Source organism: Silene latifolia, chromosome 11, assembly GCF_048544455.1.
Source record: "Silene latifolia isolate original U9 population chromosome 11, ASM4854445v1, whole genome shotgun sequence".
Taxonomy (NCBI): domain Eukaryota; kingdom Viridiplantae; phylum Streptophyta; class Magnoliopsida; order Caryophyllales; family Caryophyllaceae; genus Silene; species Silene latifolia.
Genome location: NC_133536.1, coordinates 103017545 through 103045544, shown reverse-complemented (window position 1 = coordinate 103045544; position 28000 = coordinate 103017545). Strand labels below are relative to the sequence as shown.

General features: G+C 35.3%; 1 protein-coding gene across 11 annotated transcripts; it reads left to right on the top strand.

Moving 5' to 3' along the window:
- On the top strand, window positions 1-27968 carry LOC141611837 (uncharacterized). 11 transcript variants are annotated; one of them, XR_012528833.1, is made up of 18 exons: window positions 23-265; window positions 363-430; window positions 798-888; window positions 1136-1214; window positions 19860-19909; window positions 20108-20298; window positions 20387-20535; window positions 20954-21058; window positions 21858-21930; window positions 22756-22888; window positions 23273-23419; window positions 24115-24175; window positions 24255-24340; window positions 24443-24536; window positions 25443-25597; window positions 26080-26155; window positions 26460-26575; window positions 27128-27968. XR_012528833.1 is itself a non-coding variant. In XM_074430478.1 (9 exons), the coding sequence occupies exons 5-8, from the start codon at window positions 20426-20428 to the stop codon at window positions 24136-24138; spliced, it is 414 nt and encodes a 137-aa protein (XP_074286579.1). In that variant the 5' UTR covers window positions 4-430; window positions 798-888; window positions 1136-1214; window positions 19860-19909; window positions 20108-20425; the 3' UTR covers window positions 24139-24175; window positions 24255-24364. The 11 variants fall into 11 exon arrangements, 1 of the variants encoding a protein (XP_074286579.1); XR_012528835.1 differs by lacking the exon at window positions 21858-21930 and having other exon boundaries at window positions 126-265; window positions 20108-20292; XR_012528834.1 differs by lacking the exon at window positions 21858-21930 and having other exon boundaries at window positions 158-265.
- Window positions 27969-28000: the final 32 nt, after the last annotated feature.

The window sequence follows — 28000 nt, the reverse complement described above, 5'->3', positions numbered from 1 at the left end:
ATCAAATGCTTGACATTCATCTAATCTCAATAATTCAGAGTTAATTATTTAGAGGATATTCACAAGCTAATTTTAATCATCCCATCCTCTATTATATGAAGAAGGACTTTCGAGACACTAGACTCATTGAGACTGTCTACACAACTTGCTATTACATATTTACATTCACTGTCTTTGGATTTTCACTATTGTTAAATAATGTCCATCACTGCGGCATGACTGATTGTACAACAATGGCGTCGTTCTAGCGACATCTATTAGTGAGGTTTGATTTTAATCTCTCTTTTTTCTGACTTTGATTTTATTTTTTCAGGTTTTGCTGGTTTTTTGTGATGTCTTTCTTCTTCGATTTGATGAGATAGGGTGGGAGAGGGTGATTCAGTCGAAGATGGTATTGTGTGATTCAAATCGGCATCGACATTCTGGCATGGTGGATTTTCGATCCTATCGTTGATTTTAGCTTATTTACCCTTTATTAGTATTGCTACTTTTTGTTTGATTGATGATGATTATTACGATGATGATGGTGAAAGTTCAGACCATCGAGCCTTATTCGACTCTTAATATATGGGTGGTGTTGTTGAAAGTATATTGGCTTTGTAATCGTTGTTGTTGACAGATGGAACGAAACCCAAGCTTATCAAATTGGCTTGTCGTACTCTTTCAGCACAAACTTTTTTTTTTGTTTAGATGCATCTTGTAACTTAGATCAGAGCTTATTTGCTTTTTTGTTGTTGTTGTCTAACTCTTAACCTTCTGTATATTGTTTTCTAAGAAGCCGGTTCCTGTATTTTTAGAGTCTGTCGGATACTCGGAAGCACAAGTTCTTTAGAAGCAGCCAAAAGCTGGAGTAACTTTAACATGTATCCAGCTTAATATCATAGTGGGGTAATTTTACTTTTATTATTTGATTAATTGCCTCTATTTATGTGGTAAATTACTACTTATCGGCCTTAATAGCAGACCTATGGTAAATTAAACTTATGGACTTCCACTCTTGCTTACTTGCCTCTATCTCTGTTGAAATTTAAGATTCGATTTATGTCTATATATGTCTTTAGCAGAAGCATCTCATAGACAATGCCACCTTGAGTCTCTTTACTGAGTATTGTTTGTACTATACTTACCGGTGTAGCTCTTTCTTTGGACATTTATGGATAACAAGTTTGGATTTTTGCATCTTACGCATCACTGCATCTGCAGAAAAAACGCAGGTATGATTCTTTGCTTCTTTTCAGCTTATCATCAGGTTTTAACAGTTATAACGGTTCACTTTAGTTCATGACTTCCATGTGCACCGTGTTGTCTACTCAGTGCACACGTAACTCTTCTATCAATAACTTTCAACTGGCGCCTGTGGAGTGAACATGCCTGTGCTATTATAGTATTAGGATGTTTAGATGGTAACTTACAATAGCCGGCGTGATCTTCAAAAGGCTACCAATGTGGTCCGGCAAAGGGTGAAAGTGAGAGGCTGTTAGAATGCATTTGTACGCATAAAAAATATTAAGCTTGCATATAATGATTTTGAATTCCTAACTGGAACCTACACCAGGCAGAATTACACAATCAAACCATACGTGTTAAGCGGGTTTATTTAGTTACTAATGTTTTAGTTGGCGGGGCCACAAATCACTATATGTTAGCATACAACGGTCTTATACATGAAAGGGACAGAAAAATTGTATTATGTTAGATTAATTAAGACATTGATTTGGGTGGCTAGAACTTCGAGTAGAATATGATTTTGAAAGAAGAGAAGAGGTAAAGTTCAGACCATCGAGCATTATTCGAGTAAGAGTGATAGTACATTTTATATGTTGATGTTATCGGGAATATTCACTTAGTTTTGTTTCTTAGGGTTTAGCCAAAGAGGAGACATTGGGGAATGAACAGTAGGCCAGTGTTTTTCACACTATCACTACAAAAAGAATTAAAACAGGCGACTGAAATTGGCGACTGAAATCAGTCGCCAAAATCAATTTGGCGACTGAAATCAGTCGCCAAAGGTCAGTCGCGGACCTTAGTCGCCTTTTCTAGCTTTGGCGACTAAAGTCGGTCGCCAAATTTGGCGACTGACAAATCAGTCGCCAAATGTCAATAATGGCGACTGATAGGGTAGTCGCCAATTTGGCGACTGATTAAAAGTAGTCGCCAAATTGGCGACTGATTAGCAGTCGCCAAATGATTTTTCAGTCGCCTTTTTTGGGTGACGTAGCCAGTTTGGCTGACCAAATTTGGCGACTAATTTGTGTTTTGCGATCGAAAGCGTCGCCAAATTGGCGACTACCTTGTCAATCGATCGCCAAATTGGCGACTACCTTGTCAATCGATCGCCAATTTGGCGATCGCTTTCGATCACGCTAAAACACAAATCGATCGCCAAAGCTCTTTGTAAGTTTTGGTGGTTTTTTTCGTTTTCATTGCTAGCCAAATATTTACAACCTGCATACAAACCGATGTTCCACAACACCATACATCCCAAATTTCAACACACAACACCATACATTTCAACCCAACACCTCCCAATTTCTCAAACTTCATTTCATATATTGAAAATGAAAGTTTTACAAGCTAAGCTATTCTAAATGTTCAAGTCTAAAGTGTTCAAGTTTTACAAGCTTACATGCTAAAATCATCATACTTGGAAGCCAACACCGCTCCACTCCCCCTTGTGGACCATGCGGATTATTTGGATCGTAGTTGGGTCTAGGTCCGGGGTTACAACCTTGCCACCAAGTCTCAAACATTGCCATTCTTTCCTTCATTTGGCGCAATTCTTCATCACGTTTGGCATCTTCTTCATCACGTTTGGCATCACGTTCATCACGCTCTTTTATTTGACCTTGAAGTTGACTAATAATTCCCGGTTGATACGTGTTGCTGGGAATTGTTGAAGTCGATCTCCTACGCGTTTTCTCATAGAAAGCCGGTGTTGAACTTCCGGTACCATACACGTTCCCTTTCTTGAAGCCATCCACCAACTTATACCATATGTCATTATCCTGAGTTTCTGGATTGGCGGCTTTTTCTTGTTCAAATGCTTCCTACAATATTAAACAAATGGTTGTAAGTTAATATGGTAACCACCTTATATACGACATTTTAAAAGAGAGTAAATTAACAAAAATTAAGTGTTACGGAAACTTACATATAATTGCTTGTCTTTTGGCTTAGTCCAAGTTCTAACTCCTTTGTGGTCAACCCTGGAATGCGTGTCCAGAAACAGCTTCGTACCGTCACCTAATCGGTGACTTCTTCTTTTTCCTCTCTCGAATGAAAAAAAAAACATACATGTTAGAAAATCAACAAAAAATCTAACATAAAATAAACATGTTGTATTGAAAACAAAAAAAAAGTGTGAAATAATAGACAAACTTACCCCCAACATACGATTCCAGAACGATCGTGAACCCGCGTAATGAGTTGGCTCGTTCACGGCGTCTTCCTTTCCTCCTCTTTTGTTGAGGGATGCTTGCTTAGACTTCTTCCTCGAAAAGCGGGAGTTTTGGTATGCTTTATTAAGCCTTCATACTTGTCACCCGCAATTACACATATGAAATCATAACTAATAAGTTCTTGATATTATTTATAATATAAGAGAGTATATACTAATTAATACAAATAACAAAACAAGTTAATTAAATACCTTTCATGTGCTCTGGTTCCTTTGGGCGCCTAACTACCTTCCAAATCACGTCCCGATATCGTCGAGTACCGACTTCCTCGTACCTGATACGGACATTCCGTTCTTGAGACGGTGACCAAGCATATGCTTGCTACAAAAAAAAGCGACAAAATTTCATATTAGTATTTATAAAAGTATAACCTTGGTTATTAAAACAAAGAAATACGGAAAATATATACCCGAAAGTTATTGAACCACGCATCTCTTTGTGCAGGAGAAGCTTGTGTCCACGATGTAGGAATTGGACCCACGAAATTAGTCTTCGTGCTTTTCGTGACACCTCGTACCACGGAATCGTCCATAAACCTGCATTTATTTTGAACATGTAAAATTACAAACAATTATTATTTAAAAAAAAAAAAAAAAAAAAAAAACAACAAAATAGTAGACTAATAAAGAATAAAACTTACCATAATCCCGCCGGCTCAAGAATTATCTTATTATCCGAAGTGTACCGTATCGGCACCCGTGGTGTCTCGTCGGTAGCGTCGGTCTCCTCACCGTCACCGTCTCATGCTCGCATCGATCCTCCCGCACAAACTCCTCCTCCTGCTCCGGACGCGTACTCTGTCCTCCTCCCGAGCCGCCTCCACGCTTCCTACCTCGACCGCTCCACCATCTGCAGAAATACAAATAAAAATTAACACAAATAATGATAAATGAAAATTATACAGACTTCTAAATTTTAATAATTTACTCTTGAGGAATACAAAATTATACCAATTTAATCATCTTCATCTTCAAACCCCTCGTCCTCAACCTCATCCTCTTCCTCATCGTCATCATCATCATCATCATCATCATCATCATAATCATCTTCATCTCCAAACCCCTCGTCCTTCCTCCTTTTCTCCTCCTCCCTTCTCCTCCTCACCTCATCTTCCCCCCTCCTCTCCTCCTCTTCTTCCCTTCTCTCCTCCTCCTCCTCCGCCTCATCCTCCCCCCTGAGTCTCTCTTCCACATCATAAAATTCTTCCTCTTCCATGTCTTCACCATCTTTATTCTCATGTTCATAGTTGATTTCATCGGGTGGAGACAAAAGCGTTTCATTTGAAACGTTTTCTTCTTGAAAAAAGTTGTATCAACTTGTGACCGTGCCTTTGTCTTAAAGATTGCACACCACGCATTTTGATTTCTATCATTTGTTGTGCTTGGATAAGTAGCAAAATACACTTGATGAGCCTGATGTGCAAGTATAAATGGATCATACTTAGAGTATGTTCTAGTACGATTCACTTCTACAAGCTTGTATTGTTCATGTACTCTCATTCCACCACGAATTATCCTTCCAGTCAACCTTGAATAAGACAGTTTTATAAGCTCGGTCACGTCCACTATAACTAATTTCAAAGATATCTTCAACTATACCATAGTATTCGTTGTCATCAAGAGAAGAAATAGTAACCCCCCAATTGCACCTAGCCTTACCTTTACCGTGGTTGAATGTTTGAAAATTAAACCCATTAACCGAGTATCGATTCCACGTTCTTACCATTTTTAAAGGACCAAAAGCCAAACTTCTTATCAAATCATCTTGAATATTCAACTCAATTACATGTTTCTAAAACCATGATGGAAATTGGTCCTCATGTTTGTCCCAAACATCATCCTTACTTATATTAGGATTCCTCTGAATGAAATCATTAACAAACTGTGTTTCGTATGGCTCCAAGAGGTCACAATTAGATAGCACGTAAAGGTGGGCACGATTATACTCTTTATCATCCAAATATCGTGTTTGCCCCTTTGATGAACACCCTTCATCATCTTGAGTTTGAAAAAATTCGGGTAAACTTCCGTCTACTTCATCCGGTTTCTCAACATTCAAGTTTTTTGCTTTGGTTTCTATATGTTTTTCAAAGTAAAGAGAACAAAAGTTTGCAATCTCTTCCGTTAAATAAGCATTGCATATAGAACCTTCCACCCTAGCTTTATTACCAATTTTTTTCTTCAAATGATTAAGAAACCTATAAAAGTTAATGATGAGTTTTATTAATAATAAAGTTAACATATAATAAATAGATTAGTTATTATTATTAATTTTAATTTAAAAGTAGCTAGATTATCTTAATTACCTTTCAAATGGATACATCCACCTATATTTGACGGGTCCCCCAACTTTGGCTTCATATGGCAAATGAACCGGTAGATGCTCCATGGAGTTAAAAATGCAGGAGGAAAGATCATTTCAAGCTTACACAATATCTCGTGGTATTTGCTCTTCCAGCATTTAATCATGTCATCAACACATATTGAAGAGGCACATAAATCTCGGAAGAATTGACTAATCTCAACAACTGCATTCCAAACGTTTGTTGGCACGAGGTGTTTCAAAGCAACGGGTAATAATCGCTCCATGAATACATGACAATCATGACTTTTCAAGCCTTGCAACTTCAGCTTCTTAAGATCAACACATCGACTAAAATCTGATGCATACCCATCAGGAAACTTCAAATTTTGTAACCACTCACACAATACTTTTCTCTTAGCTTTGTCGAGAGTGAAAATGGATGTTGGCTTAGACCCGTCGCCGCGAATGTGTAATTTGGGACGATGACAAAATTTCTGCAAATCTTTTCTAGAAGCAATGCTATCACATTTTTCACCTTCTACATCCATGATCATGTCAATTAGTTGCTCAAAGAAATTCTTTTCTATGTGCATTACATCCAAATTATGTCTTATCAACATTCTCTTCCAATAAGGAAGGTCCCAAAGAATGCTTCTTTTAAACCAACCGTTTTTCTGCTTTTTCAATTCTTTAAATTCTTCCTCGGTACCATCAATAGGGGATGGTAAATCACATACCGTCTTCCATATCTCATCCCCAGGCACTCGTTTCGGAGGGGCATCAAGCACCTCTTTACCTTTTGTGAAAGCTTTCTTGTTCTTCCTATGTGGATTTCCCTCTCGTAAGAAGCATCTATGACAATCAAACCAGCTTATTTTCTTGCTATTGGGAAGCCAAAATGCTTTACTTTCCTCCATGCAACAAGGACATGCTTTTTGTGTTGGAATATGTGTCCTCCGACAATAATGCGATCACAACTGTTGATCATGATGATCACATGTTTAAGTCTCATTAAAATGAATACAATTGGGAAGTAATATTGTTATCACAACTCGTCAACATATATCGGTAATGATTGGCTTACTAGAGTTTGACATTACTGTCGTGTGACGGTGGTGATCAGTTGACCCCCTAGGTCATACCTAAAGGGCAACCCTCTTAATTGATTATTTAATTAATCGTATAATGTTACGAGTTAATTAAATTACTTGAAAATTGACGGACGATTTTGGAAGTAAAATTTACGTATCATATTGAAATGTGATTAAATAAGATACGGTCTGAGTAATTAAATTGTATAATTACTCGGATGAAATAAATTGTTTAATGTAACAATTAAAATGAATGAATTATTATAAAATCAATCAGTTGAAATTTATAAATGGTAAAATATTTTGGTACTAGTAATTATGAAATTACTAAGTCAATTTTTTGTATATGACGTATTTTTATTAATACGTTGATTTTTAATATGTTAAAAATACATAACAAATATATGTGACATGTGACATGTAACATATAGACAATTGACAAAAATAATATGGATTCCATATTATCAAATGGACCGAAATATAGGAAGTGGATTAAGCTAATTAATTGTTTAATTAGTAGCTAAACATAATGATTGTTTTGCTTTTTAGCCATGCAACCCTACTACTCCTTGTGAAGACAAAAGTGATCATGCATTGGCTCCCCTAAAAGCCTTCCCTTCCAACCGGTTTTTTAGGTGAAAAATCATCATTGGTTTTTCAATTTATTAAGCTAATTAATTGTTTAATTAGTAGCTAAACATAATGATTGTTTTGCTTTTTAGCCATGCAACCCTACTACTCCTTGTGAAGACAAAAGTGATCATGCATTGGCTCCCCTAAAAGCCTTCCCTTCCAACCGGTTTTTTAGGTGAAAAATCATCATTGGTTTTTCAATTTAATTTACCTATTACTCTAAAATGTGTTAGAAATTAATTCATTCAACAATTCATCCAAAATATAAGTTTTCTAGAGAAATAAAATCCTCTCTTTATCTCTCAACAAAACCGAAAATATTCAAAGTGTTAACAATATTTTTGGTTCAATTTTCTCATAGATTAATATTATACTAGTATTTGTAATATTAATTTAATTAAGAGGAGCCTTGGGTATTATATTTAGGGAGAGATCTTACTCTTAGATCTTTGTTCTTCCATTGGAATAAGCTCAAGAACAAAAGAGAAAGGTGATCTCTTTTGTGCCCAAATAACCCAAATTCAATAAGTAAGGACATGATTTCTCCTCTATTCATTTTATTGTTTGCATGCATAAGATCCATTTTAATTTATGACAAATTAATTCGACATATTTGAGTATGTTAACATGTTTAAAGATCTACATTTCTTTCAATTGGTATCAGAGAGCCACGGTTGTTTGCATGCAAATTGGTTAAAAGTTTTTCCGAGTTATATGAATAACAAAATAAAACTTGTAAAATTTGTGTTATTATGATATATCACGAAATAATTACATGCATGTTAATATTTCTGGTCCTAAAATGTTTTAGGATTTTTTGGTGAATTTTTCGGATTTTTATTGTTCATATTTAATAATAATGACATTTAAATGTGATTTTATGAGTAAAAATGTCATTTTTGGTCGAAAATTAGCTATACTTCGAATTGTCACTTGGTTTTTGGATATGTTGTTACATATATTATTTTGAGATAACCTGTAAATTTTCATAATTTTTGCACTTGTTATGCTCGAAAAATGAATTTTTCATTATTAAATTCGGATTTAAGAAAAAAATAGGTTAATATGAGTTAAATTTCGAATCTGGTCATAGAAAATTTATATGTTGTCACATGCAATTTTACAAGATGTGTGTAAAATAATTGGCTATAAAGAAGTCTTTTAGCATGATTTATGAATTTTTGAAGAAAAATGACATAAATAGTGACATTATTAGTGAAAATTAATAAAACATAATCTATGACTTAGGAAAAACGTCTAATGTTGCATTTTATTATATTTTTTCAGATCTAAAATTGAAAAGTTAATGAAAATAATTTTTCCATGTTTTTATGATTATTTTATTAAATATCGATAAACCGCAACATTGTTTTTCCGGAAAATTTTCGGAATTTTTAACCTAAGATTTTGAACATTATGAGTGTCATGGAATTTTTCCAGAATGTTCATGAATTTAAATTTCAAATTTTGAATTTATTTGAAATTTTTGGATTTATTTGAAGTTTAATAGCTTATTTTTGTAATTTTTGGTCCTTTTATGAACAATTTTGTAAATAAAAGTTAATTATGGTCAAATTACTAGTGGAGACTATATTTTGAGTCCTAAGAGGTTAGGGTAATTAACTTATGCATAAATATGAGTTTGTGCATTTTTTGTGATTATAAAATGTTGAAATCACGCAAATCCGTAAAAACCGAGTAATATACGATATTGGCTAATTAAAGGGCGATTTAGCATAAAAATTGAGCATGTTCATACATAATATAATGCTGCATTTTCTTATGATTGTCATAATTTTAATTTATGTAATTTTGAATTATGTAATTTTACTTAGTATGGCCTTAGATTTTAATTGGTATTTCCCGAAATGTATGGGAATATCGATTCGGTTGTAATTTTTATTGTGATCTCGTATCACCGTTTTGTAATTTAATAGATTTATTTTATTTTAGTCACAAATGTATAATAGGTAATTATGTAATTTATTATGTAATTTTATTCATTCCGGAGTTCCAAAAGACGGATTTCTTCAAGAATGACGATACATAAAGACGGTGTTACCTCGAGATGCGTGCCACAACCGAAGTTCAAGGGACCAATGGAGTTGGTTTCCGAATATGTAATAGATTAATAGTTTTTCTATTTTAGGAAAGGCCATACTAGGATTTATTTATTTTATGCTTGCATTTTATTTTATGTCACATGCATCGCTAAATCGCCATAACTAAACATGCATTGTTATTTTATCGAGTCTATCGACCGTGTCAATTAGAATTATCGTAGTTCACCGATTTAGTTCACTTAAAACGTGATAGATAATAAATTGACATGACCTCTCGCTAAAAACAACTAATTGAGACATAGCCTTACCAAATAGTAGAAACCATGAAAACCTATTTCGCGAGGGAGTGCACTCGGCTACCCCGGGGTACAAACCTTGTTACGTAGGGGAAGTGGGTGATAAATGTCTAATCCACCGAATTCATGTTGATGAGGGTTTCATCGGCTACCCCGTGCCTAAGTTAATGTGGGTTTGGATAATGGACACATTTATTCGAAATTTGGATTGAACTCAACAAAAGTAATTAATGAGGGTTTCATCGGCTACCCCGTGCCCTTGTTGATGTGTTTTGGGCTATAGATAAATATTAGAGTAATTTTATCGACCAAGAGTTCTAAAAGTAGAATCGATTAAAAGGTTAATCCACCGAATTATATTGATGAGGGTTTCATCGGCTACCCCGTGCCTAAGTCGATATGAATTTGGGTCTTGGAATCATTTTTCCTAGTTGGGTAGAGGTCACTAGAAAAATGCACATAACTTGTTTAAATCATTCATTTTTACGAGTATTATTAAAACGACAATTGTTTTACTCCTTATATCTTGTTTTGTAGACCACTTCTTATTCATAACAAATGGCAACACCAACTCCTAATGCTACACCACTCGCTACTTCATCATGGCTCCGATCCTTTATGGATCGATGTAAACTTGAAAAGAATGGGTCAAATTTCTCCGAGTGGGATGCCCAACTCAAATTAGCCGCCGAAGGTGACGACAAGCTTCGTTACCTTACCGAGGCCTCTCCACCCGAGCCCACCACTAGGTCCACCGCGCCACTAGGGAAGCCTATGAGGCTTACCAAAAGGAGTCCGCCGCAATGAAAAATGTCTTAATATTTGCGATGGAGGCGGAACTCCAAAGGAGAGCCTTCAAAATGGGCAATGCTAATGAGATTTACTCCAAACTTGTGACCATGTTTTCACAAACTCGCGGATCGTCCAATATGAGGCGGCCGCGGCATTCTTTGATCTCGACTTCAAAGAGGGCCAAAAGGTTAGCCCTCATGTGCTCAAACTCATGGAGCTTGTCGAGACCTTGAAGATTCAAAAGGTTGAAATCCCCAAAGAACTCATCGTAGATAGGATTCTACACTCCTTGTCTAAGGTTAAGGCATATGTGCAATTCCGGGTGAATTTCAATATGCAAGACAAGGATGTGTCTCTTGAGGAGTTGCACAAGTTACTTGTGCAAGCCGAGAGGGACATGGGGTTAAATGTGAACCCTCCCAAGGATGTGCTTAACATAAGCACAAAGAGTAAGGGGAAGTTCAAGAAGAATGGGAGAAAGGGTAAAAAGCAAGCTCCCACATTCACCAAAGCTAAGTCTTGTGAAGCTAGCACCTCCAAAGTCAAGAAGGGTCCTCTTGACAAATGCCATTATTGTAATGGCATGGGACATTGGAAGAGGAATTGTTCCAAATACCTTGGTGATATCAAAGTGGAAAGATCACTCCAAAGGTAAATGACTAACCTTCTTTTATGTTTCTAATACAACTATGGTAATGTGATGCAAAGTTGTGATAATGTATCTCCCTTTTATTGTAAATAGGGCCTCCACCAAGCAAAGACAAGGAAAAAGAAAAACAAGCATGATAAACCATGGAGAAGCTAAGGATAGCTTTTATGGAGTTTTGTTTTTCATTGTCTTATTTTAAGTAATGTTTTGAATTTTTAGAACTTTAAGTTTCCGTGTTCGACATGGAAAGGTATTTTGGATAATGGTTTGTATTTTGGATAATAGTGACTTGGTTTGCAACCCAAGTCACCCGTTTTATCATTTATCCTTTATGTTCTAAAAATTTCATCTTCAAATGCTTGCGTTTTGAAACATAAGATTATTCACTAAAAGTGATCCAATAGACAAATATAATGACCGGTTTCATTATATGTCCACATGCTTAAGGCTTGTGTATGATCATTTATGAAGCGATTTTGAGTCTATGAACTCTCTTAAAGGAATGTCAATCACCAAGAATTCATATGAAATTCATAACTATTAGTCTATCTATGAGATAGTTCTCCTTATACTTCAACATCATTAATTTGTGTCTCATATGCTATCTTTGAATGTTTAGTGTATTCATTCTAAAGATAGAGTGGGAGAAAAATGAGAACACAACACACAAATTGTGTACTTGCGTATATGAAGATCTACGCAAGTGAGAATGATTTGAATAAAGGTATATCTATTTACATAGTATGCCGAATAGATGAGATCTATTGTCTCAAGTTAGTTCTACACAACTAAAGAGACAAAGTGTGGTAATCATATAGAGTATTTTCGTAAGATAACTACACGAGGAGACCAAAAGAAAGTTTTGGAAGAAAAATAACTAATGTATAGTCTTAACAAGTTTTGACTAAGTTTATAAAGCATTTGACCAATAGTTTCAATCATGAGTTTTACTTAAGAGCCTAAATGAATCAAAGTAACATACTAATCATTATCAAGATTAAGTTGCAAAGATTGATATTCTGGTATCTTCAAAAAGCCAACACATTAACCATACAAGTGTCATTGTTTAACCTCGCTATGAAATGGTTAAACCTCCTTCCGAAAGGGTATTCCAAAGGACCTATTCTAAATATTATTCGTATTTGAATAATGACATTGCTACACATCATTATGACATGAGTGTGTTAGAGATTTAAAATCTCTTTCCGTAAGGTTGAGATGAGACCACTTCAAAATAGGCATTTTGAAAGGATATGATGGGAACATATATGGTTTTATCCTAGTAACTTGGCAAGGCAATTTATATTTATATTCTTGACAAATTTTGATTGAGAAGTCAATTTCGAAATGTGTAGAATTGAGTGGGAGTTATGAAATTCTCATGTGAAGACATGGAATTTAGTGGGAGCTATCATCCTTAAATATTTACAACTCATCACTCATTAAAGAATGACGAGCTAATACCTTCTTTTCATAAAGAAGCTTTTGAGTTTTCAATTCTGGATGAAAATGGACAAAGATGAATCCAATTACCTCATGGGATGTTGGATTAGTATTAAAGAGATACACATCGTATCAACATATACATAGGTTATTCATATGAATGAAAATGGGATTACCATTAGCAGTCATGGTAGTTCATTGAACCTGAGAACGATTGATCTCATGATTATTAGTGACTAATGTTTCCGCCATTAGAATAATCATGTACATGTCCAATAATGAATCATATGCATGAGAGCATGATGAATGATTTGTGAGCCATAATGAAAACGTCATGAATTCTCGAGTAGAATCCGATGAGCGATTTCGATGATTGACGGAATGTTCCATTGTGTGTTAAGAGGTTGCACATATTGTAGAAAATCCGAGCACATATGAGGATTTATGAGAATCCCAAATATTTCAAGCCTAGAAAGTGAAATGAGAAGTTTTGGAAAGATGCTTGGTTGAATAAGAAGTTATTCAAAAACAATCTTTCCTAGTTAAGCTAGGACTTGCGAGAAGTGCTAAGCTAATAATCTTGTCAATTGTTACAAGATTCTACAAAACATGTACCTAGTGCATTGCGTGTGGATGGAATATTTGATCGGTACAAGTTGTATTATTCATCGCAAATTCGTTCGTTATGACATGATCGATAAGAAAGTTCTTTCAAGTTAAAGAACCAAAACCAAGGTCGAGAACCTTTGATGTGTACTTGGTAAGATTCATGCTATGAGAACATGAATGTGAAGGAAATTGCAAGTGTAAGAAGTTTGAACACATGGGCACATGGGATGTTAAACCTCTATTGCAATCAATGAGTGTTTACACTTATGATATACATCACAAGGTTGTAATATGATATTGACTACCCGAGTGTGATGTCGACATTTGTCGTTTGAGTTATTATTAACTCACATTGAACATTGTTATATCCAAACGGGTTGTAGAGACAATTGAACCCCGTTAAAGTGAACATGGATTAACATTGTTTTGCCCATAGTTACTTATATGAGGTGACGTCTCGAAGTGACTAGAGTGTGAGGCGATTGATGGCAAGTTCAAATGCCATAGAGTCATGTGAGATGACTAGTCGATCACATAGGCAGATTGTTAGGAACATTTTGTCGGGCCTTATGACCGCTTATAGAGTTCTGGCAAATTTATATAGCCTGGTCGTGGCGAGAGCTACTATAGTATTCAAATGAGTCGATTCTTTTGACTAAAGACTATTCACCTAAGATGGCACAGTTTGATTAACTTTGATTTGTGTTACTACGACCTTCGTAAATGGGGTCAAATGGGCATATTTTGGGTTATGATGGTTGTGGCTAATCGAAGGGAATGAGTGCAATAGGAATTGTCCACCCCTAGTCGGGGTTATAACAATATCTCGGGGCCACTCGAGGAGTAATGAATCGAAATGCGTGGCCACGCTCGGAAGGTATCCGGTGTGGATAAATCCGGTCAATCGATTATTCTCCGGATCGAGGAAACCGCTCTCGATATGATCACTTGCAAGTACGACCTGAAAGACACCTTGCATTGAGTGGGAGATAGTAATAGGACAAGAGAATTGGTGACGCACACTTGTCGAGGACAAGTGGGAGATTGTTGGAATATGTGTCCTCCGACAATAATGCGATCACAACTGTTGATCATGATGATCACATGTTTAAGTCTCATTAAAATGAATACAATTGGGAAGTAATATTGTTACTGTCAACTGGTCAACATATATCGGTAATGATTGGCTTACTAGAGTTTGACATTACTGTCGTGTGACGGTGGTGATCAGTTGACCCCCTAGGTCATACCTAAAGGGCAACCCTCTTAATTGATTATTTAATTAATCGTATAATGTTACGAGTTAATTAAATTACTTGAAAATTGACGGACGATTTTGGAAGTAAAATTTACGTATCATATTGAAATGTGATTAAATAAGATACGGTCTGAGTAATTAAATTGTATAATTACTCGGATGAAATAAATTGTTTAATGTAACAATTAAAATGAATGAATTATTATAAAATCAATCAGTTGAAATTTATAAATGGTAAAATATTTTGGTACTAGTAATTATGAAATTACTAAGTCAATTTTTTGTATATGACGTATTTTTATTAATACGTTGATTTTTAATATGTTAAAAATACATAACAAATATATGTGACATGTGACATGTAACATATAGACAATTGACAAAAATAATATGGATTCCATATTATCAAATGGACCGAAATATAGGAAGTGGATTAAGCTAATTAATTGTTTAATTAGTAGCTAAACATAATGATTGTTTTGCTTTTTAGCCATGCAACCCTACTACTCCTTGTGAAGACAAAAGTGATCATGCATTGGCTCCCCTAAAAGCCTTCCCTTCCAACCGGTTTTTTAGGTGAAAAATCATCATTGGTTTTTCAATTTAATTTACCTATTACTCTAAAATGTGTTAGAAATTAATTCATTCAACAATTCATCCAAAATATAAGTTTTCTAGAGAAATAAAATCCTCTCTTTATCTCTCAACAAAACCGAAAATATTCAAAGTGTTAACAATATTTTTGGTTCAATTTTCTCATAGATTAATATTATACTAGTATTTGTAATATTAATTTAATTAAGAGGAGCCTTGGGTATTATATTTAGGGAGAGATCTTACTCTTAGATCTTTGTTCTTCCATTGGAATAAGCTCAAGAACAAAAGAGAAAGGTGATCTCTTTTGTGCCCAAATAACCCAAATTCAATAAGTAAGGACATGATTTCTCCTCTATTCATTTTATTGTTTGCATGCATAAGATCCATTTTAATTTATGACAAATTAATTCGACATATTTGAGTATGTTAACATGTTTAAAGATCTACATTTCTTTCATTTTGTCCTTGTGTAGTCCACCCAGATAGCATACCATAGGCGGGAAAATCATTTATTGTCCACAAAAGGGAAGCTTTAAGTTGAAAATTTTGTTTTTTAGACACATCATAAGTTTCCACCCCAACTTCCCACAAATATTTCAACTCCTCCACCAATGGTTGTAAATAAACATCCAAATTACGTTTCGGGCTTTTTGGTCCGGGAACAATAAGTGACAAGAAGATAAATGGTCTTTTCATACATAACCAAGGTGGTAAGTTGTATGGTGTGACCATAACGGGCCAACAAGAATACTTCCTCCCAAAATTACCGAAAGGATCAAATCCATCCGTACACAAGCCAAGTCGTACATTGCGGGGTTCCTTGGCAAAATCAGGATACATCTGATCAAATCGTTTCCATTCTTCCCCATCACTAGGATGACTCATCTTCCCCGGAGCACGTGGGTTTTCTTTGTGCCATCTCATTTGTTCGGCAATGTTTTTGGTGGCATAGATTCTTTGAAGTCTTGGTGCGAGAGGAAAGTAAAACAATTGGTTACATGCTATTGGTTTCTTACTCTTTTTGGCCCTCTTACTACCGTTGCCTTTTTTCAACACCAAAACTGTATCTCCTTCACTTGTCTCATATCTATCCGCCCCACAATCTTTACATTTGTCAAGCAAAGCATCATCTTTCCAAAATAGCATACATCCTTCAGGACATGCATCAATCTTTTCATGTGGTAACTGAAGACCTTTAACTACTTTTTTGGTAGTATAGAAACTTCGGGTCATGATATTATCATCGGGGAAAGATTCCTCAAGGAACGAGGCAATGCCATCAACAAAGAACAAATGGCATATTGAACTCACATTTCAAGGTAATTAGCCTAGAAGCAGCTTGTAACAATGTCATTCTACTTCCTTCATACAAGGGTTTTTCTGAGGCTTTTAACATGTCAAGAAAGGCTTTTGCTTGTGGGTGTGGCGGTTGTTCTTCAGAAATAGTTGTATGGTCATCACTATTAAAAATAGTGGAATCCATAGCATCAACAACCATCTCTCTATATGGGTTCTCATCATTTTGTATTTGTTGGGTGTGAGTTTGTTCATGAATTGGAGAATATGCTTCTCCATGTGAAATCCAATTGTAATAATTTGGCTTAAACCCGTTTATAATGAGATGTTCTTCTACTACAATGTCAAGCTGGTATTTCAGGTTTTTGCATTTGGCACAAGGGCACCTAAGTTTTTTGTCTACCAAGTCATATTCATCTTGTTGTTTAGCAAATTCAATAAACTCGCTAACACCCTTTATAAATCTAGCGGTAGGACGTCTTTTCTTATTGGAATGGTCTAATCTTCCTTCATACATCCATGAACGTTCCAATCTCTTCATTTTAATCTAAAGAAGACCCCAAAGAAATTTAAACATTTTTAAAAAATAACAATAATATTAAATACAAAATTTTAAAATTATACTCCACATTATACAATAAACATATGAAAACAATATATAAATATTGTCAATAAGTAATCCATCTTCGAATGGGGTCCTTATCACTCCAACCTAAACCCGTCAATGTACGTTTCAAGTCACTAGCAAACACACTTGTAATTTATTAATGAGGAAAAAATTCGGCAGCAATTCCCTTCAGTTCTCCAAATACACATATACATGTATTCGGAGAACATTAAAGGGATCGCCACCAAACTCATTCCTCATTAATAAATCACAAGTACGTGTTTACTACCTAAATGACTTGAAACGTACAAAGACAGTCCCAAAATGGGGACTATTCAAGAATTACTCCTAATGAGTAATTCTTGAACTGGTACTAAGTCAACATCAAATCAAACAACAACACAATCAAGTACTAAATTAATTAAGTCAATCAATAGCCCAATTCAACCACATAGTAAAGGCTTCTATCCTAAAGTCCGTAACATAATTTGAACTAAAATTAGTAAATTTAAAAAGTAATCGGTAAGAAGAGGTTACCTAATCAAGTAAAAGCAAAAATGAAAAGAAAACAAGAAGCAACAACTACACAGACGGTGGTGCCTAGCAAAAGCAGACAACCCCCCGAAAAGAGAAAAGAAAAACAAAAATAACAAGGTTATTCTACCTCAATTCATCAATAACATGAATTATCAAACTAAATTTATCAAAATCAAGTCCTAAAGAAGGTTCTACTTAGCTAATAGATAATTTCTCTTAATCCAAAAGACGGTTCCACTTAGCTAATTCCATTAATGCAAAGGACGGTTTCACTTAGCTTAACATTAATAATAATAAGGCGGTTTAATTAGTAATAATAATAATAATAATAATAATAACAATAATAATAATAATACAAATACTAATAATAATACTAATAATAATAACAATAATTCCCTTCCCCCACCGCCACCACCCACCGCCACCCTTCCCCCACCGCCACCACCCACGGCCACCCTTCCCCCACCGCCACCACCCACGGCCGACCTCCACCCCCACCCATAACCCTAAACCTAAACACAAACCCCCTTAATCATTCCCTTTTAATTCAAACACAAATTAAACTAAATCTAACTACAAATTAATCTAACATACTAACTACAAATAAATCTAACAAACTAACCACAAATTAATCAAACTAACTACAAATTAATCTAACAAATTAAACAAATTAAACTGAAATTAAACAAAAAAAAACTAACCTAATTAAAGAGAGTGATGGAGGCAATGAGAACGGTGGTCACGGTGGTGGAAGTGGTGGAAGTGGTGGTGTGGTTGTGTGGTTGTTGTCGTCGCTTTGTTTACCCATTGCTTTCCTCTCTTCTTCTTTTTTTTTTTTGTTTCGAAAGAGTAAAGCAGGAGAGAGGTCTTCTGTTTTCTATAAAAAAATTTGGCGACTGAAAAGCAATTTGGCGATCGCTTTCGATCGCCAAATTTGGCGACTACTCCTACATCAGTCGCCAATTTTCAAAACACGGTCGCCAAATAGATTCCTTTTTTAAAAAGTGACAGCCTGGTTTCTACTAAGAAAATTGGCGACTGAAATTCATTTTGGCGACTGAATTTCAGTCGCCAATTTGGCGACTACACATAAATCAGTCGCCATATTTTAATTCTCGGTCGCCAAGCTTTATTCCCTTTTAAAAAAAGACAGTCGCCAAATTGGCGACTGATTTCAGTCGCCAATTTGAAAATCAGTCGCCAATTTGGCGACTAAATAGATCAGTCGCCACATTTCGGTCGCCTGTTTTAGTTTTTCTTGTAGTGTATCTATTAATTGGGTGTGAACTGTCATAATGGTAACAAGTCTTAGTTAAAACCATCTTAACTCAAGACCTCTTACAACCTTCTTTTATTTCCACCTCTATCTATTAATTGGGTGTGAACCGTCATAAGTAGTTAAGACGATGTTAAACAAGAAATGGTGTTATAATGGTATCTTAAATACATATTTAAGGAGAGGAAAACATATTTTAAGAAATGCTACTTTCATAGGCTGCATTGTGAGGCAATTTATATTAATCAACCCTTAATTAGTGCAGTGGTAGTATTATTGACAGTCTGAGTCGTCCTAAGATATTCAACATTATATATTTCTTTTTCTTATTTGAAGAACCATATAGGCCAAGATGAGGTAATAGTTGTGACTTTGTAAGTAACTAATCCTTTTTTTTCCTAATCGTATGTTCACGTTTATATTTGTGCTCAAGTTGTATATTTGAGCAGTAATTCTTGCTACTGAAATCGTCTCCTTTTTTGGGAGATCAGAATCTAAAAAGAGAAATTAGCTTTGCTCCAAGTTTGTGCAACTTAGGATTGCTTGTTCATTACTTTTTACGTCCAAATTTCATCTCCTTGCTATATTTGTTAATACTTGGTAAAGAGCTTAGAATATTTTATGTGACTACTTCAGATATTTCATTGTATATATATTTCAGATTCAATCATCTCCTTCACTTATAGCCAACCTATCATTTTCATGAATTTGTCGTTAGTATGCATGGTGTCCGATTAATATTGAGTCCCAAAATTTCACTCTTTACGTCTCTATCATTACAATTTTAAACCCATGATCTTATCTTTTTATTAGATTGTTTGCTCTTGCTGGCAATTAATAAATTAGATGTTAAGCTTATAGTTATGCTTCTAGGGTAATACTCCACCGGAGAACTGCCAGATTGACATTTATCAAACACATTCTAATGAATACTTGTTTTTTATTTACAGGAGCACATATTTGACCACGGCCAACAAACGATATATTTGTAGCTATTATGGTGAGAAGCTAAAGACTAAAAAATTCACTTCTATATTTGTTGCTTTTTTTTTTGCATTTCTAATAAAACCAATAAGCAGCAAATGAAACTCACCACCTTCAAACTCCTCGTTGTCGGTGGAGAAGAGACCATCACTTTTCTGTTTTAATCCTGGAAAACAAGTACTGATCTTTGCTGCTCTGCCACTTTCATTTGCAGAATTGCAGTTGAGGAGGTCTAGGCTCGATATGAGTAGAGCTTGTGCTTATGATAGTAAATTTTTCCTCCTAGGCGCTGGAGAGAAGTGAGTATCAACGTTCAACAGATTCAAAGAGTAAACCGACAGAGGTGGTTGGTTGGTGATGTTCTCGTACGGTTACCTTTATTGAGAACTACGACACCAGGTCATCGCAGGTGGTCAAATTTCAAATAGTTTCAAAATTGCCAGTCTTACCGATCATGCCACTGTTTTCAGATCATCATTGATCTTGCTTGTAGATTGCCAAAGCTGACCGGAGTACAGTCTTTAAGCTAAACATGTTTAAGCCTTCAAGCTATTGGGGACTACGCCTATTATGGGAACTTAGCCTGAGGAAGTGCTGCTCTGGTGGTGTTACCCATGATAGCATGTCTTCCGTTATTAGGAGGTATACAGAGCTTGAAAAACCTAATCTAACCGAGTTTCAGTTTAGTTTGTAGCAAAGACTCAAATTATTCTAGCCAAGTCTCAAATTTTTCAGTTTTCAGTGTATGTGATGATGTGTATCTATAGTATCCATGTTTCGTTTAGTTCGTAGATTTTTAATAACTATTTGATGATGGGTATTCCTGGGTCGCATTTATTTTTTATGAAGTTTCAATCTCTAATATGACTACTTGATGTCAGGTACTCTATAATTTCCGAGTTCTTGCTTGCGTCAGAGGCTGTGTTTTTAGGTCTTTGTAGAAGTTCGGGACTACTTCCTAATTTGTTGTGTTTTAGTATTTTACTCTGATTTGTGGATCGTTTGTCTTATTTTGCTTGCGTTTTCTCTTTACTAATCGTTAGCAACCCAATGACTCCAGCCTAAACATTGCGTTTCGAAGATTGCTCATGGTTGATTTAAATGTTCGGGAAGTGTTGACCCAATGACTGCAACGTAAACAGATACTTCTGCATTGCGCTCGAAGGTTGGTAATTTGATTAAAGACGGATATGGGTTTTGGGACTCCGCGCGCATCGCGCGCGGAGCAACAACTAGTTTATGTAAAAGTGGGTAAGACAAGTTACTATTCCTTATGAATAGTAGGATGAATAGTTGAGATATATGCATTGTTTATTCACTGCCGGGCGGGTTAAGGTGTGTTCTTGCATGCGGGTTGGTCGAATTCATCGGGTTGGGCTGGCCTGTTTTGCAATCTTTCGGTTGGCCTGTTAGCTTTGTTGAGAAAAAGGAACATACATCGGATGTATTACCTCAGATTTTACTTATTTTTGAGCATTTTTCTATTTTTTCTAAGCTTATTAACTCAAACTCTATTTGTTTTTGAGCATATGTGTAGATTTTCTAAGCTTAATAAATTTATAATTTAGATTTTATTTTTTTTCGTCAAAACTCGTAATGTTTTTGAGTTTTATTTTAATTTTCTTGAGCTTAATGTTTTAGTAAATGAACTCAGAAAAGTTTATAGTAAGACTCATAATTTTTAAAACAAAGCTCAAAAACTATATTATAATGCTCAAAAAATTTATAAACTGGTGGTAGTATATCAGATGTATAATCCACTTACTGAGCTTTGTTGTATGCTCTCTCCAGTCTCCTACTCTCTCAGCCATTCATTCTCCATCACAGTCCTCTCTTCATCTCCCCATTTCCCTCCTTCCCGTTCCACCACTCATCCACCTCTCCATTCCCTCACTTACCAACCCCTTTCCCCTTTCTCCCTTAACATCACACTTTGAATCACATTTATCTTGCTATTATTCCAGTTTGACATGGGAATCAACGTCGCCGTCATCATCGCGTTATCACCGCTATATAAAACTCTATTGCTTTTATTTTGTGAGTATCCATTGTCATCCACTTTCTTGAGTTTGTTTTGGGTTTGTGTTTAGGGTTTAGACTCTTGATCTGAAGGTTTACTGCTATTTTTTCTTCTAAGTTTTAATTTAATTTCCTTCATTTCGGTGTGATTTCATTAATTTTGGTGTAATTTTTGGTGTTTAGATTTTAGGCCTATATTTGACCTATACGACATGTACTTGGTTTGCGATCCAATATTCAAATTATAATAAGCTGTATTGAATATGGAGCTTTGTATCATCTATCTTTGTTCATCTAATTGTCTGTCTTAATCCTCCTTTTTATTATTTACTTGGTCTAAATAAACTAGATTATATAAATTGTAAACAATCCCTAAATCACACATTTCCTTCTTTCTCATTTCAAGGTTTCTCTTTGTGGGTCTATTCAATTTGAATCTCTCTTCTCAATTTGATCCAAGTTAACTCAGTGTTAATCCGCCATGGATTTAGAGTATGATGTTATAGTGTTGGGAAATGGGAACTGGTCTTAAAGAATGTATTCTCACTGGTCTGCTTTCTGTTGGTGGTCTTAATATTATTTCTTGCTTACCCATCTATTTATTTTGCTTAATTTTGTGTTTTGTTGAGTTAGTTTTATGAATTATATTGAGAAAATTTGAATCTTTGATCATTTTAGTGTTTAGTTGATTGGTTTAACTTCGATTACAATGATTTTCAGTCAGTTACAACTATGAATGCAGTCATACATACACTGCTTTTCAGTTGTTTTAACATTGCGTTTTGATTGGCTTTAACTTTGTCATGATGATGATGATGATGATGATGATGATGATGATGATAGGTTGTTTGATATCGTGTGTGCTCGATTAAGGAGTTCATTGGAGAGCTTGAAAGAATTAGTGTTGCACACTTGGTTTCTTTCAAAGGATGATCTTATTCAACAATCGTTTTCTGCTTTTCTATGTGTTTACTCTGTAAGCTTGACTCTCCCTTTTTTATTTTGTTGTGATTATACGAAAATGTTGGACATTAATAATAAAAGTTCGACTGTTAAAATCGAACGAGGATAAATCAATTGGGGAGGAGGATAATAATACAAAATATTATTGTGTGAGCAACTTTGACTATTAATCCCTCCAAATATTTGAAAACTTGAAAAGATACTTGTATATGTTTGGTTTTTATAAACAATTTATTTGCATGATCTTGTAAAAGATTGAAACTATTTCTATTGTGAGAAAATATCTATCAAAATCAACAACTTTAGACCACCATGTCAAATGGGGACAATAATAATGGGATGGAGGTAGTACTTAATTTGAGTTTTAGATAAATTGCTTCTGATCATCTCATCACAGTTTGTGGAGGTGGATCCTAGACATGACGAGATCTTGAGAAAGAAAGAGGAACATGATCGTGAAAAGCCACAACGCCATCTTTTTCGCTTCCCACGTATGGGAATGTGGACGAAATTGCGGCCTGGCGTCTGGAATTTTATGGAAAAGGTACATGTTTCTTCCGAAAAAATAGTTTATCATGAATGCCTGGAGAGATCTTGTGTGTTGTTTTGAGGTACTCAAGTCTTTGTGCTATTGCCCTTTTTTCTGGGTTATGAATTCAGTTTTTTGTTGGCTTCAGGAAGGTTTTAATTAATTTTGGAAAAAGAAGCAAACTTTGTTCATGAAATTAAGTGTATTAGATGCAGGCAACATGAATTTTGATTATGTGTGTCCAACAGATTAAGAGCACAATTTTATTCGTCATAAATCATGTGGTCAACAATCTGGATGTTCTTGGTTGATACAAAGGAAATCTTTTCGCGATATAGAGATGAGAAAGTTGATGCCTTTGAATGTCAATATCTAAGTCACTAAATGTTGCAATTTATAGCGCAATTCTTATTGTCATCTTCAAATCTTTTATTTTCATTTGCTCTTATTAAGGTTAGTGTAATATAATGTGTTCAACATGTTCGTATAATCATTTTACTGTGTAAAAGAATTGAGAAATATTCTTTTCTTTACAAATATTGAAAACCATCAATAGCAAGAAGTATGGGATGATCTGGTCTGGTCTGCTTTACCTTGCATCATAGAAGAGTTAATTACTGTCAAGGAATGTCTGGGATGGTATAATTAGCTGGTTGAATTACACGCACATGTCTATTTAATAAAGTTTACTCAGTTATTGTTGCCTGCAGAGTCAGTGTGGCTTATTTCTTTGAATGACAACAAATACTTGGCGGTAAGCCAGTATAAAAGGTCAGTATGATAGGTACAAGATCCTTGGCTCGTTGGCAATTTTCTAATGCGACTGAAATTTCTTTACCTTTTCTGCTAGCTTGTCTGTACACAGTGAGTGATTTATTTCAAGTTCACTTGACCGCACTGCTCTGTTATGGAAGTAACGGGCTGAGAAAGTCTCAGGTAGTGCTTTTGCTATAGCTTTCCATCCATGTCTATTTTATTAATGACAAGCATCCACATTTTTTTTTTCAAGTTATTAACGGGCTTGTTATGCTGTCCCAGTAAGACCCATTATGGCCTATGATGGCCAAATTTTATCTTTGCAATTGCTTTTCGAAGCCGTGCAGGACTGTTTGATGCTAAAAAGTATAAAAAGGTTTGTACATCTTTGCTTGAAGATTTAATTCCGTAAATTTCGTATGAATTATGGTTGTTGAGTATGTTCCCATTGATAGTTCACCTAGATAATTGTATGTGCTTTGTGCGGGTCTTACTCAGCGGTGGATCTTGGTGTAAGTGAGTAGGACGCTGAGTTTGTTTGAATAGTTAAGACTTAGTTATTGAGTTAAGGGAGGCTGGATAACAATTTTCCACTTAAATATGAGAAATCAGGGGCTGGATTCCCTCCTATCATAACTAAAATCCTCCACAAATAGAAATAGTTATATTTCTTCTTTGGTTTCTGCTGTCATATATATTGTGAATTGCTGTATTTGAGTCATACAGGCACATTTTGAATCATAATTGTTGGCGGAAACAACTCTGATGCAAATAGAGCTTAACTTCAGCAATGGTTTTAGTTTTATGCTTTTGACAATTATTGATGGATTTATCTATGTGTTAGTCAGGGATTATCCTATTGATAAAGTTATAATTATTCCTCCCCCTCCCCTGTTTAGGAGATTGTTCAAATTTAGAACTCTCAATGAGATGTTTTAATGTGAGATTTGCAGTTGAGTCTGCTCTTTTATACACACCACCTATTAATGATTACTAGCTCACTCTAACTCATGCACTCGCCAGCGGTGATCATTAATTAGATTAGCATGTAAGAAATGATGGTAATGAGCTACATAATGATGGTAATGAACTTCACATCGTTTAATGATACGTAGTATTATTATCATAAAACTGATTACACATAATGATCGATTTACTTACTGCTCATCTTAGTTTATCAATTAACCGTTTATGCTCATGTTTCTCTCCTAGAATATGTATGTTAATTTACCAACTTGCTTCCTTTTCTGTATCAAGTGTATAATGTTGTTTTTACATTCAGATTATGCACGGATTACAATTTTTGGCATGATTGAAGTTTTGGAAAATGAAGTGGTGCCAGTGCAAAATAAATTTATGAAATGAGTGATTAGGAACTTCCTCTAGTCTTGGGCGTTGAGGGAAACAAAACTGAAGAGAATGGAGTTGAAGGCCATGGTGAGTAGCTTAACTCTCGAAATATTTTAGAAAAGATAGATATACCTCGAGTTTCCACTTGGAGTGTATAACACCGACATGCTCTTATGCATCTTTTTTTTTACGCCCTTAAAACTTGAAGAGTTTTTTAGTTCGTCCTTTTTATACTGGGTATGAAGTAAATATAGGTGAAGTTTGTGTTTTCTCACTTTTCACCCTTACTTATACTACTGATAATCTATCTTTCACGGGTAAATGGCTTTATTAAGGCTCAATGAGATGAAACGTGATTGTTAGATAAACAAGAAACAAGTCACAAGTGAAGACATATTCAACGCCAATAATGACCAAAAAGTGGTCACATTTTGCAAAAATACACGAGGTACAACCGTCGCAAAGAATATTGACCATAAAGGAGGACATATTCAACGCCAATATTGACCATAAAGGACTCATTTTTGGTTTAATTAAAGTTTATGTGCCTTTGTTTTTCTCCTTTTCAGATTCCACACACCATTCATCCCCCCAGGGTGTGGCGGCGTCTCCAACGGTTCGGTCTCCTCGCCACCTTGTACCCAGGTACTCTATTTTATTAATAGTATCTTTCAAGGTTTCCTTTATTGTTCTGGATTTATTGCGTATTCTCCTTTATTTTTTAATGTGTGATTATTATGATATTTGAGCTAGGAATAATTCTGATTTAGTATTGGCGGTTTATTCATGCTTTGGTTCTGATGTAAAGGATATTTTGGGCATCTTTGATTTGGTTCTGATGTAAAACATGTATTGGCCGTTTAATCAAGCATTCAAGTTGGGTTTATGTTTATTGGGAGTATTTGTTTTTTCAGTGTTTCATTTTTGTCAATCTCTCTGTATACATCAGGGTTTTAATAGAGCCTATAGAAGAAATTCCTGGTGCTTGCTTGCTACCCAGAAAAGGCGAATGGAAGTTTAGTGGCGCCAAGGAACTCAATGCAAGGCGTCCAATTGAATCGAAAGGTGAATTCTTTTTTTTCACCCATGTTTTTTAGTTTTTTAGTTTCTTGGTTTGTTGTTTGATCTTGTTTGATCTACATCTTCTCAAGCTTGGTAGATGCGCCGTTTGTCTTTTCTAATCTCACTGCTTTGAAACTATTAAATGTGAAGTAGTCAAGGTGGTAATAAAACAAAACAAAAGAAGCTGGTAATAAAGCCTCTTTAATGCCTTCATAATTGTGAAGCTAAGCTTAAGTGAGCTTTGAGTCTAAACATGCTTTTGTGTTCGCACGGTGACTAACTATTAATAATTAATAATTTGTTTTGAGTCTAAACATGCTTTTGTGTTCGCACGGTGACTAACTATTAATAATTAATAATTTGTTATAACTTAATAGAGTAGTAGCTTATGACAGTGCAACATCTCCCCCACCCACCCATCCACCCTCACACACACACAAAAATCCCCCTTCTTCTGTCAGCAGTCTTAGCATCACAACAATAACCCCTGCAGTACCAATCTGCAGCCCCACTTTTAATAACTGACATGCAACTTATATGTGAATTATTTCACAGCTTTTGATATATGAATGACGGTGGGGTGAAGCTCCGGGATGTTGTGCCACAGAAGCAGAGAGAGTTGACTTGCGGGTTGGGCCAGCGGATGGGATTTTCAAAATCAATGTTGAGGCGTGTGTCATGGACCCATGGCTGGCAGAGGGTCGTGGTTCGATACAGTAGCAAGAAATGATGATGGTACTGTGAAGTGGTGTGTGTTGACACAAGGGTACATAGAGATGGGAGCAAAGGATACAGAGGCGAAGTCTTCATGAGTCCAAATGATGCTATGAGAAATATATTTGTGCCTTGCATACTACATTTGATCAGTGAGTTGTTTATGGACGCGTATTATGTCAATGCTGGTGTTTGACTTAGAATATGGTCTGTGGATTCTGTGAGCAGTATTCAGCTCACGAAGGCGTATCAGACCGTCAATGTTCTATTTATGGTGCTTGAGGCTGTTAATTTCACAAAGTCTTTACACAGGTTAATTGATTCCAATTTCGAAACTATGGGATTGAATGAACCGAACCTAATGATTTCTCTTCGTAGAGCCAAAGTAAAAGATACGAGGTTCAATGGTTTGGAGTTAGTTGGCTTTGTCTAATCTTTTGACATACCATATATCTGTTTTATTATAGGGTTTCACTAATGGAACTCTTTGTTAGTTAGTGTAGAATAATGTTAGAATTAACAATAGGTCTCTCTTATGACGGATATATCTGTCACAAATTTGTGACGGGTCAAGTACCACACTCACATTATTAGAAAAGACAAAAGTAAAGGTGCCTAAGGAATTACAAAAGGCTTGTCTTTATTCATGCAATTAGGTTTTAAATGGTCATATGTTTTTGGTTAATTGCCATTTTGGTTGTATCTTATCCCTTA

What these genes read in the sequence shown, in the direction of transcription:
- LOC141611837 (XM_074430478.1), top strand. Translation starts at nt 20,426, where the DNA reads ATGTTTAAGCCTTCAAGCTATTGGGGACTACGCCTATTATGGGAACTT. An exon ending in ATGTCTTCCGTTATTAGGAG is followed by an intron (nt 20,536 to 22,755) that starts GTATACAGAGCT and finishes TGATGATGATAG; the next exon opens with GTTGTTTGATATCGTGTGTG. An exon ending in TCTGGAATTTTATGGAAAAG is followed by an intron (nt 23,420 to 24,114) that starts GTACATGTTTCT and finishes TGTTGCCTGCAG; the next exon opens with AGTCAGTGTGGCTTATTTCT.